Raw genomic sequence first — 12560 nt, 5'->3', positions numbered from 1 at the left:
TTGAATGTATAACTTACATGCATGAAGATGAGGTGTAAATAATCAAAATTCCATACAAAAAAATAGATTCTGCATGGAATTTTACTTATTTATTTACTACTGTCTATCTCAATCAGTCTTCCATACTAACTCTTTTTTTTTTCGTAAAGACATGGTACAATCCAAAAGTAATGAGCCTCACGTTATGCTGACGCATGCACACGCTGCAGCTCGCTCCATTTAACAGCGATGCTGGTGAGGGTTGTTGGCTTGTTACAGCGCAACTCACGTCAGTTGCCTCCCAGCTTTCAGAGCGGTACCATCAGCTTTAACAATAACCTCTATACGGTGGTGCATAACACGGCGATAAAGTTCGCAGAGCAACGCAAAGAAACCTAATTTTGCTTCCAGTTTGTATCCAAAACGTTCGCGATGCTTCAACAGGCGTTTGGGACTGAGTGTATGTCCTATTCGCAAGTAAAAAATTCACACGTGGCCTTTCGTAAGGCCGGGAAATGGTGGCTGACGAACCCCAGTCTGGACGCCCGTCCTCGGCCCGTACTGACGTAAGTGTGCAACGAGTGTGGGAATTTTTGAACACGGACTGGTGTTTGAGTCTCTACCAAGTAGCAAGCGGAAAGTCTGCGGGAAACTTGTGCCGAGATTTCTGACTGAAGAAGGTCCGAATCAACGCTCCCGTGAGACCCTAGCCATCCTACTGTCCGGTCTTATGGCTCCCTGACTTCTTCTTATTTCCATTATTAAAATCAGCACTGAAAAGGAAACATTTCGACTCCATCGAGGACATCCAAGCACATGTCAAGGCATCTCTTGCAGATATCTCTAAACAGGATTTCGGGGATGCCTTTGAGTCATGGAAAAGTCGCCTACGGAAGTACATTGTTGTAGGAGGTGCATATTTTTAAGACTATTAGGCAGTTGTACCGATCAGCTCAAGAAATATGTCTTTTTAAACGAAGGCTCATTACTTTTGAACCGCACCATGTAGAAAATAAGATAGAACATTAGATTAAAAAAAATACAAATTTGAATATGAGGCAGTGAGAAACAAAGGAATTAAATGAGAAAATTGAAAATTTGGGGACAATCAGTTCAACTGGCAAGAGAACCTCTTCTCTGTTTTGAGGTAGGTGCTGCTTTACAGCAAGAGTTAGGAGGAGTTTTCAATGAACGCCTATCTGGGATTTGAACTTTAAACGCATCCACTCAAAACTTTAAAACGCGTTTTACTCAAAACTATGAACTGTCTACTTTCATTCCTCTGCTTCTCGTTCCTTCATATGAGACAGTGGGGGGGGGGGGGAGCCTACCTAGGACGTTATTTTTGAAGTTGTTACTCTTAAAACTTGAAAGTGCCCACTTACATCCCTTTGCTTCTCACTGTCTCATATGTTGTTGAGTAGAAAAAACTTACTCTAAAAACTTGAAAGTGCCCACTTACATCCCAGTAACAGACGGTTTATTTACTCATCTAAGTACCAAATATATATTACACTTTTTTTCTCTTAAAAACCTAGTTAAAGAAAACTAAAACATTTTTAAAAAGCACAATATATTCTTAGCTATTTGTTTTTATATAAGGAAAATATCGAAGGTGAAAACGGTGTATTTGTTTACATTTAAAAAAAATAACTCAATATTTGATATTTTATTCTGAAATAGCAGCAGTGGAATCAAAAAAAAATATTTTGTAAAGCACTGGATTTATCTATCCGTTTTAATAAAGCAACTACGGACGATTTTTGTGACATCCCAGAAACGAACTACTTCGAGAAATGTCAGGATTCACTAGGATTAACCACCCTTGAATACACGCAAATCTGACTTGAATGCACCCAAGTCGCACCTGTTACAAAAGCTAACAAACAGCGTTTTCTTCATTTCTAGTGATTCGTATGGTTTCCGCTAGAGCACACAGCCTGATCAAACATTTTTTGCATCAAAACGTAGTACAAAAGCCTATCCGATAACTGGCTTTCACGTTTGCTTAGTAAATTGGAAACCGGTAAAAATAGATGAAACTCGTCTGCGATATTTGAATAGATTAGCAATTCGAGAAAGGCTGTGATTTAATGTTAGCTGGGAGCTTCTCCCAAGACAATCGCCTTCGATCGAACAATGAGACTGTTTCGCAAACAGGTTTTCATTTACTTTTGAGTGAAGAAGGGAGAAGCTTAATTTAAATTACAGTAGCATCCATGCCATACCAACGCGTTATTAACGCAGTCGGAGTTTCGAGCCGTCTAAAGTAAAATATTTATCAGAAAATAGCTTTTATGCTTGAAAGATTGTATTGGTTCCCACGGGTTTTGCAAGAATCGCCGATTCTTGCTAGCTGTCTGCTCGGGAAATGAAGTATTTTTGTTCACAGATCGGTAAAATTTGCAATGAAAATGAAGGGATATTTGAATGTAATGGGGGAGAGATACGCCGTTTTCGAAGAAAGTTATATGGGGGTAAACAATGGCTTAAAATCATGAATCCCATAACGAAATTTTCTTAAACCTTCTTTAATTTCACTTCAACCTATTTCGTATTGCTAGGACGCAAGAGAAAAGAAAAATAATAATTATTATTTTTTTATTTTCTTCCAGATCATGTTTTTTTTAAATAAATTAATTTAGTTATTCCGCCCCCCTCTTCTTTTTTTCCCTTCTTTTTCGCAATGTTCAAAATTTTTGCTTTGTTGGAATAGTGTGAAAGGCGCTTTTTTTATTTTATTAGAAACGCAACAGAAAAATCTTGATAAGGGGAAAATAAATAGATCATTAAATATAACGGATATAGGAAGTCTCCATAAATATAGGAAGAAAGATTTTCTGAAATGATAGATACTACACAAAGTTTATTTTTATTTTGGATTTCCCTTTTTTTTTGGTTTATTTTTAAAAGATATTTTTCAAACAAATTTGGGCATTGAAGATTTATCTTCTCGCAAATGCGAGAGACCCTCACAATGTAAGGACCCCGAAGAGAATCCAAAAATGCATATGAAAATGTTTACGTAGTTTTGTAAGTATTATTGTGTGTACTTGTAATGGAGTATCGAATCTTCAACTTTTCTAAGTCGGGCCAAATCTTAAAACTGCCGTCCTTTCCCATTATTGGGGAAAAAAAAGAAAATACACCGTGTTTCAACGCAAAAAACAAACAAACCTACAAAAAAGGGGGGTGAAATTGCCCCCCCCCCGAAAGTGCCGCTTAAGTCAAGGACCCAGGCCTTTTTTTTTTTTTTTGATCAGCACTGGCTGTGGTCTAGCAATGAGGAAACTTTAGGCACCCTATGATGAATATTTTGTTTATAATATTGTAAAGTGACTTTTAGCAGTCAATACGAAGGGAATTCATTAGGCTGTTTCCATGAGCACTTTCGACCCCGGAAAAAATCTGTTTTCACTGCATTCCGGTTATTTGCGGGGTATATGAGGAATATTTCTCCTCCTGCTTCCTTCTGTAGTGAAAGCGGAGTTTTTACCCAGAATGCATTACGCGAAACAAGTTCGTCTACTTGCTGGTTATAGCCGCTAAGGATGCTGGGTAAAAATCACTTTCTGTGGTATAATGGGAAATCTCTTTTTACATGGAAACGGGGAACATTTCAATCGGTTTTTTGCGGAGACAGAGCGGGGATTTACGGGATCGAAAAGTGTGTTGCGAACGCAGCTAATGATTAAATAAGTTACTACGCCATAGCTAAAACAGAGAGTGTTGTGACAACAATTACAATTAATCAATTCATGTGTTTTAAACACTCTTAGTTCAGTAGGGGGAGAACCATTAAGGGACCCCCAAATCTGTAAATCCACCTCTAATTCTGACATAATTTCTTTCTTCTAACCAATCAGACTTTTAAAACAATACTACCATTTCAAAGGTTCTGTGATGAGTCAGTGTTCTTATCAGTTCGTTTCTCAGTACCTTCAGTTTTTAACTATGATAAGCAAATCAGCGAACTCCGTTTGTTTGTCACGCGAAGTCAATCCCCCACCTGTCGTGGACTAGACATGGGTGACACACCTGCGGTCACGCCTACTGTTGTATGGATTTCGAAGAACTGCCCTGGGCACTTGCGTAAAGTATTATTCACAGGTAGCTGTTTTGTGATGCGTTTTATTTTTGGTTACAAACCTAACATCAGGTTACTTTGTTCTTTCCTCATCTGTATGTGATTAATTGATAGTTCTGTTCTAAACGACATTCTTTCCTTGTCCATTACAATGGTGGTCCGGAAGAAAAGGGATTGGTTCCTGCCATTGGAAGACTTATGTTACATAAAAAGAACGGACATTAGGCAAAGACCATTTTGAAATGGATTTTTATAAATGGATGTTTTTTCGTGAACTCGAGGTTTAATCACTCGTCTGTCAAACGAATACAATTGTTGGTTGAACCGAAACTACTGTTGAATGCTGATTGTCGAACGTCGATGGAGTGAAATTGTTCACCTACATTTTACATGTGTAGATTTGTTGATCATAGGCTTGCTAAGAAAGGTTCCCGAAAACAAAAATCCTTAATTTTTAAATTAATTTTTTAAAAATGCATGTAAAAAGATGTAGTGGTCCAGTCGAGCGGAGACGTAGGGGGATTACGACCTCTCCTTTTTATTTTAATGCAAGTGGCCTCCTATATATATATATATATATATATATATATATATATATATATATATATATATATATATATATATATATTCAATCTCATTAAATCTTAGTTCAGCCTATTCAAATTTCCTTCGTCCTTTGAGACCACCCACGACTAAACTACAAGACATTGTTCTTTAAAAAAAATTAAATTGGTACTGCATTTAGGTAGCGAAACAAAGGAAGCGCAGTCGAGAACTGAGTACGAAATGATTTAGTCCAACAGTAAAGATAAAAACGAAATTAATTGCATTCTTTTCGTGGAAAAGTTTACTGTCCGATTTCAAATTACACTATACACAACTAACTTTTTCAACCGCGCACGGAGAAGTCAACTCAGAGCTTTCGGAATAAACAACCTGGCATGCAAATGTACCACGAGAAAATGACCATTCCCAAAGTCCCGGACCATTACATTCCTCTTTCCCGGTATTCATACCTCCCACGCAGAATCTCATTCGAAAAGGCAAGGAGAGATGCTGTTCAATTAAAAATAAATTTCAAAGAACGAAAGGGATATTAGAATCAGCATAAAACATAAATTTGAAGATGTATTTTGCTTCAGTCAGTAATTTACTGTTGTTTCTCGGAGAAAGAAAATATTCATTATAAAAAAAAATTCTTATAGGTTTATCATTTTGTTAAACGAAAAAATCTATCATCAAGATTGGGGATCGATAGAAAGTTTTCATTGACTATTGTTTTTTAAATAATTTTTTTGGTCTATATTACATAGATATCTATGGCAAGAAAATAATCTTGGGAAAATGGGGTTAAAAATTTTTCAAGCATACGGTTTTCGTATTTTCCCAGTCTTCTTATTAACTTCTAAGCATTTAAACTTCTGCTTATCTGGTACTCGGCATCTTTTCAAAACGTTCTGTTTTGTAAATGTGAGCTCGGTGACTTTGTCGAAAGTCAAGCTTTGAGTCATAAAAAAGTGTTTATTTTATCGTAAACTTCTGTTACATATTTATAACTATTAATATTAACGTGTACAAATAAAAGTAGTAATAGTTTGTATTTCGTTCCTGGTTTTGAATTTCATAATGGTTGGATGCCATGAGCCGTAGCGTTTCGAACGTAAATGTTTTGTGTGGGCGGAAATTCTCAAATTGCCGAATGATAAAATAGGGGTATGCATATGCACACATAAGTACATCAAATTAAAAGGACCATTCGGGCATTTAAAAAAATTCCATATTTCAATTTTGTATGAAAATGTGCCGAACCGTCATGCAAAATTCGTAGAATAGGATATTTTTCGGTCACAGTGACTTCCCATCGGGGCGCCCTTGGTCGGAGCCTCGAGTACCCGATTAACTTGTGCCTTTCCTCATGATGTAGTTACCGCCTTGATATTCGCTGAGCTCGCTGATGTATATTTTCTCTAGACAAAGAATCGAACTGAAAAATTAAATGTCTCCGTTAAAAAATCAATCTAAAAGTTGTTTAGTTACGATAAGTTGAAGTATAACACAGAATCTTTGATGTTAATAGACATACATATCGTCTTTGTGAATGTAAATCTCTAACGCCGTAGACAGTTCTTTTGGTGTTAGACAGTTTCAATTCGTATTTAGTGCACAATAAGCATTTTCAAAGGAAAAATATCAGATTAAGTCGACTGTGCTGTGTTGCATTTTGATCTGTAATGAAATTATCCAGTACTTTTTAGTATAGCATGAGGAGTCTAAATATCAATTGAGATACAGCAATTAGAGATTTTGCATTGAATAAACTATCGAATATTCGCGAGCGTAACGAAGAAAGAGCAAAAAGAGGGGTGGGATTCGTCAGTCACCAGTGACCGGCAATACGAATTTCGTTACAGTCACTTATTTGAAATAGTGGCAACGTTTCTTTACTCAAACAGTAAAACTATATAATATTTTTAAAATTGCAATTTAAAATACAACATAAAGACTGCATCTTGGTTTTTGTGGAAAAGATTTAAGGCCATTAATTACTTTTTGAGGTGGTGATTGACGGCTTTTTTAATAGGCATTTTCTTTATTTTGTTGCACTGTCGCCAATAGTGTCCGCTGATTTTGTTCTTTATGATATTAAAATTTCAGTTTATAGTAAATTACTTCCATTTCGAATTGTACGTATCATTTTCGTGAGGTAGTTTATTCTGTTAGCTCTCCTGACAAAAAATGCCCCTAGTAGCAATTTTTTTGGTCTTATTTTTGATGAAGTGGCAATTTAAGTCTCTGAATACTAAAAACAACATGAGTTTCAATACAATGAATTCTACTTTTCAAAGTCAGTGCCACCAACAATTTATAGACCATTTGTATCTGTTTTTAAATCTGCGGTCAGGAATCCATCAAATTAAACGCGTCCAATGCCTCTCATTTAATCACCAAACTCGGACTAGCCGGCAAGAAGCATCAAATCCTCCTGAAGAGCCTTGTTGGCGTAAACGTCCCACGAGTGTCGTGAGGGGGGAAGGGAGAGAGAGGGGGCAGAATGGCGGGGGGGGGGGAACGCTCCACTTGCTCCTCCCCTCCCCAGCGGGTGGGGATGCAGCGATCACCTTCTGCATCTCCTCCGCCCGAATCTCTGCCGAAAAGCACTTCTCTCCCAACTTCTCATTCACCAGTGTGTTGCCAGACGAGGCAACAGTGCCGCTCGCCTCGCTCTGTAGTTGTGTTGGGTGTGTTTTAGTGCTTGGTGGTAGTGAACTGAAAGTGCGTGTTCTCGCGCGGTTTTTGCTGCACTCATCACTTGGTGTTGCATTCATGATATTGAATGAGTGTTTTGTTCTTCTTTTAGGATTATGGATACGTTGACGATACCTTTCATCAAGAAACACTGGGGTAAGTTCATTCATTATTTTGCCTCTTGTGTTGGAATTTCTTTCCCCCTTTTGGAGTACCATTCAGGGGTGCAAGGCGGCTTTCATTTAGAATATAAATAGTTTCGGATTTATCAATTCTTTCGTTCTTTCGCTTCTGAGGGTGTTATTAAAAAATATCATCTTCTCGGTGTCCACTGGAATAATAAGAAATAAATAAATACCATACAAGACTTAACGATCATAGTTTCATTAAAGAAAATTTTCAATGGAATCTTAAAACCTCTAGAACGATTTTTTGAGTTTGACAGAAACAATGCGAAGATACAATATATAACAAATAATTACACTGAAAATTAGATTTATACATAGCAATGCTACGAAAGATAAATAGACTAAATCTAAATTGCAATGTCGTGAAAAAAAAAAAAAACGATGATGATTTAAAAAAAAAAAAAAAAAAAAATCTTATTAAGGTGTTAAGTTAAGGAATTGCTACTTGATGTTTGGGAGTTTTCTGTTATGATGTAATTACAATAATTTTTTAATGTAAAAATAAGTAAGTGTCATTATTGCGCGCTACTACCTAAGAAAGCGTTTGAAGAAAATCGCGGAAAACCATTGAAAGTAAACAACAAAATTACGGTAAATAATGTTTCTGTAACCAATTAGTTTTTGAGCAGGGACTTTTTTCTTACTCGGACATATGAAACATCTCCGTAGACAGGTAAAACATTTTCGCGAAACGATGAGGGCACAACGTTTCCGTTCCTTTTCCGTTCGATAATTTCATGGTTTGTCATTGAAAAAGGATGATTACGTTTGTTGTCGCTTATATTACTAGTAGCATGAACCTCGTCATTATTTTCTTGATTTTTTCATTAATGTTTCGTGTTTCTGAAAGAGTACGCGTTTCTGGCGAGGGAAACCACGTATCTGACTGACAGTCTGTCGCACGGGTGCAGAATATGTCCAATCCGGCAATCTAGGATGGGAGAAATTTCAACCATCTGGGCCTATTTTGCAGATTCAATTTTTTCAAAAACATTTTTCGAACTTTTTGGCAGGCGTCTTTTGAATGCATTTCCTTTTTGCATCAACATTTTTTTCATTGACTATTTGTTGACAGTTAATTTACAGATTAATTTACAGTTAATAATAAATATTAGATATAAGACTTTAATTAAAACGTGCATGTATTTACTAAATTTACTTTTTAACTACCTAGCTCTACGATGTATGAATTCATTCTATACATTTTAGAGATGAAATTTTTTTTTTCAAAATTATTAATGCCTATAGTAATACAAATTAATTTTTATCTGAAACATATAACATATTGTAAATTTTGTGAAATTTTTCATATGAATTGGGGGAAACGTTGGCAGTAGAAGCATTTTCTGCACCTCTGAGTCTGTTGTTTCTACTGGATTAGTTTCGCTGTCTGCAATGGCTTATCTTGCAACTAAACGGCCGCCGTCTCGAGGTTTTCCGACCCTCGACCCTTTCCAGCGTTTTTAACTTTCGAAGTAATCCAAACGTAGATTACTTAATTACTACTCACGTTTTACCTGACAAAAATAAAATATTTTTCCACATAAAAGTATATTATATTGAGTGCTAAAAATACATTTTTTGCGTGAAAACAATCTTCCTGGCTTAGATTGAGAATAAAACATAATGGATAATCCTACATAAAATTTTGAGAATTACTACTGATATGTAATACATTCGATACCGCTTAATAGGGTAGCCATTTTGCCGCGAAAAAATATTCTAATAAGCGGAATATTTCATTAACCGGGATCAAAATAAAGTATTACATTGGTTTGGTACATTGAAAATGTGTTATATTAAGCGGAATATTCTTTTAACCGATATTCTTATAGGCATATAGTTTTTTTAATACTTTTTCAGAGCATAATTTTATATTTGCTCATACGTTTTTGCATCAGTTTCGGAGAGATAGCCTGAAAAGAAGAAAAAATGTTTCATTTTTCGAACCTAAAATTTTAATGACTTTTAAGTACGAAATAGTTTTTCCATTCTATGAGAAAAGCGATAATTTACCTTAATTATTTAAAATTTCTGTAACGAAAAATAAAAGAAAAATAAATAAATGGATGCACTAAAATGTCTCTCAAGTATAATTATCGGGATTAGAAAGAATTATAACCATGCTTCACAAAAAAAAAAAAAAAAAATCGATCGAACACAAGATCGAATGGATAAATTATTTTTCTCAAGGTGCACATGTTTTCATTTTGTACCGAAAGTGCTTACACTGCTGAAGCTGACAGCTTTCAGTTTATTGCTGAAAACATTTCATTTTCTCTTCAAAAAACTATTTAATTTTCTTTTCAAAAGTGAACAGGCAGTAAAGAAATTTAATACGATATACTTTCGTTTCATTGTTGCTTTCAATACATGCAAATGTGTGACTAATTATTTAGAAAAAGTTGGTTGTTCTCAATTATTGAATGGCGACTCTTTCTCACGTACGGTTATAACTACCTGAAGTTACACTTCAATTTTTTACCGACTTCAAAGAGGAGGCTTTTATGTACATGTATGTTTTTTTTTATATCGACTTTGATGAACTCGACAACATTTGCTTTTTGGTATTTAAATTAAATCCTTTTCTCTCTTTTTTTTTTCAATCAAAAGAGGGGGAAGAAAAGAATTTATTGCAGATTTACTAGAAAACATCGATTTTTATTGCATGATAAGAAATAAATTTCTTCTTCAAAATAGACATTGAGTGTACAGTCGAAAACGATTTATTTCATTATGCCCAATTTCCGCAGAATTATGATGCTTAGCTTCACATTTGGAAAAGCATTTTGAATGATTATTAGTGATCCCGTCTTTGATTTCATGAATTTAACCAGCACATACATGTTCGACACGAATTACGCTTTTTCTCTAAGCCAAGAAGAAGAATTAAAAAAGCGTTATCATTATCGAAAAAAAAAATATTACGGTGATGTTGAACCTTTGTATTCGAATAAATTTTAACTATAATTTTTAAAATGTAACATCACGTTTAAAAGTTAACTTGTTCGCATTTAACAAGTGTAAAAAGCTTGTTTTAAAAAGTTGTATTTACTTTTCAACGTTTATGGAAACAGTTTTTGAAGCGTGACATCATTTTACATATCATTACATTGTTGATAGTTTCCAGCGAGTAATTAGTGGACACTTGAAAATAATCGAAACTTGGAAAGAAAATATATGCTTGAACTTTGAGACGTATTTAAATAACATGAGTTTTTCATATTTTGAAGAAAATTGTCGATTCATTTTTTTCTTATGTACAGTGCACACTTCTCTCATATGGATGTCTCGCCAAATCGATTAACTCCATAAAACAATAAGTCGAGAATAGTTATAAAGAAGATAGTGTTATCCGTAGGAGTGAATAGGCCCTCTTGTTACATTTTCTGCCATCACATGGTCAGAAATGTACTGAATTAAAACTTTAATATAAATTCACATGCTAAGCATTGATAAAGCACTAAAAAAGCAGAAATGAGGATTTTTTTTTGAAAAAGTGGAGTTAATCGATTTGGCAATAGGCATCCCTATAACTTGTTCCGTTTTGAATATTTTTTTTAATGAAATTAAAACTTATGTTAACGTATAAAGGGGAAAAATGTCAACGACGCATTTTAGTCGATCATTTTAAAAATACCAAAAACGTATTAGAAAAAGTTATCCACTCCACTATCTTAAAATAATGTAAATAATTTCTTTGTTTTCCGCCTTTTTTTTTTAAGTTTTCCTTTTTTTTTTGGGAGATATTTTGCAATAGGAAACAATGACATTGCTTTTACGGTTAATCGGACTAAAAAAAGCAATAGTTATAGAAAGGGAAACAATTGAAAAATTGTAGAGGTTAAAAAGCTGCTCGTTGGTTCGTTTCGTCCATTTTTGCAGCTAAATATCCAGTTCGGCTATTAGGTAATTATTTGTTTCTCAGGTTCTTCAAAAATGTAGCTGTTGTGATGAGAAAAATGAAGCGAGTAGGGAAATTACTTCTTTTCTTTTATTTTAACTATATTACAAACACGAGTAAATTTTTCTCCATTGTTCTTTAAGTTGTTTAATTGTACTGTTTTTGCAACAGGTTCGTACTTACCGATTAATCCGTACAAACTTGATCGAAATCTTATTGTTGGCAATCGGAAGTCAAATATAACTTCATTATATATGACGTGCTAGTTTTATACACATTACATTTTTAATATTAATATTTTTATGATATTGATGACAAAACTAAGTGTTTCTGTAAAAGTTGTTATTTAATCAATGTCACGAAATCGAAAAGCAATCGGAACTCGAAATGTAAATTGTTCATAGCTGCTGTTATGATTTTTGTGATGTCTGCAAGTGATGTCTTTATTGCAAAATACTACAATTGGATGCGAAATGCATTCATATATTTTCGCGAATCGTATTCTAATAGTTTTTCAGTTCTGATTTTGAAGGCCAAGGCTTTTTCCTTGCCTAGGAACTTCATTTCTAACAGCGCGTATTTTGCGCTAGTACGTCCAGAATAATAATTATTCTTTTAAGTTTTTAGTAAGTCTTTGCTGAATTACTGTTTGCAAACATTCGAAGAAATGGTCTTCTTTAATTACTTGAAAGCAAAATGCGTAATGTAAATGTTAATTTAATTCTGAAAAAGAGGCTTCAGTTCATAAGAAATTATTAGCAAGAAAAAAAAATATCCTCGAAAAAAAGAAAGAAAAAATTGTCGATTCTTCTACTTTTTATCAATGGTTGAATGCTTAACAAAGAATGTATCTGCATTTTAAACCTAGCTTGGGTATAATAATACATTAATTACATGTAATCAATTAAATAAAACCGAATAATAGTTTTAAGATTACATGTTCACAGCGGAGATACATCGTGCACATTTTGCAGCAATGTGACTTTCTTTTTTAATTTCGTGAACTTTTTAAAAATCAACAGTAGGGTATACAATTAAATCCATTGAATTATAACTCTTGAATTAAACGAAAATTACGCAATTGTTGCGGGTTAACAAACATCTCCAAATAATAAAAAAATAATAAATAAATGAGTGGGGATTTCTTTTTATTCTG

General features: G+C 34.3%; 1 protein-coding gene across 5 annotated transcripts in view; it reads left to right on the top strand.

Moving 5' to 3' along the window:
* The first annotated feature begins 7263 nt into the window (after window positions 1–7263).
* LOC129228378 (adhesion G protein-coupled receptor L1-like) overlaps window positions 7264–12560 on the top strand; it is a 339788-nt gene continuing 334491 nt past the window's right edge. For all 5 annotated transcript variants that reach the window (XM_054863073.1, XM_054863058.1, XM_054863065.1 and 2 more), the window contains exon 1: window positions 7264–7468. In XM_054863073.1, the coding sequence (XP_054719048.1) occupies window positions 7429–7468 (40 nt within the window). In that variant the 5' untranslated portion in view covers window positions 7264–7428. The remainder of the gene's footprint in view (window positions 7469–12560) is intronic.

The sequence above is a fragment of the Uloborus diversus genome, chromosome 1 (genome assembly GCF_026930045.1).
Source record: "Uloborus diversus isolate 005 chromosome 1, Udiv.v.3.1, whole genome shotgun sequence".
NCBI classification, from domain to species: Eukaryota; Metazoa; Arthropoda; class Arachnida; order Araneae; family Uloboridae; genus Uloborus; species Uloborus diversus.
Note: the sequence above shows the minus strand (reverse complement) of the source record. Positions and strands in the feature narration are given on the sequence as shown.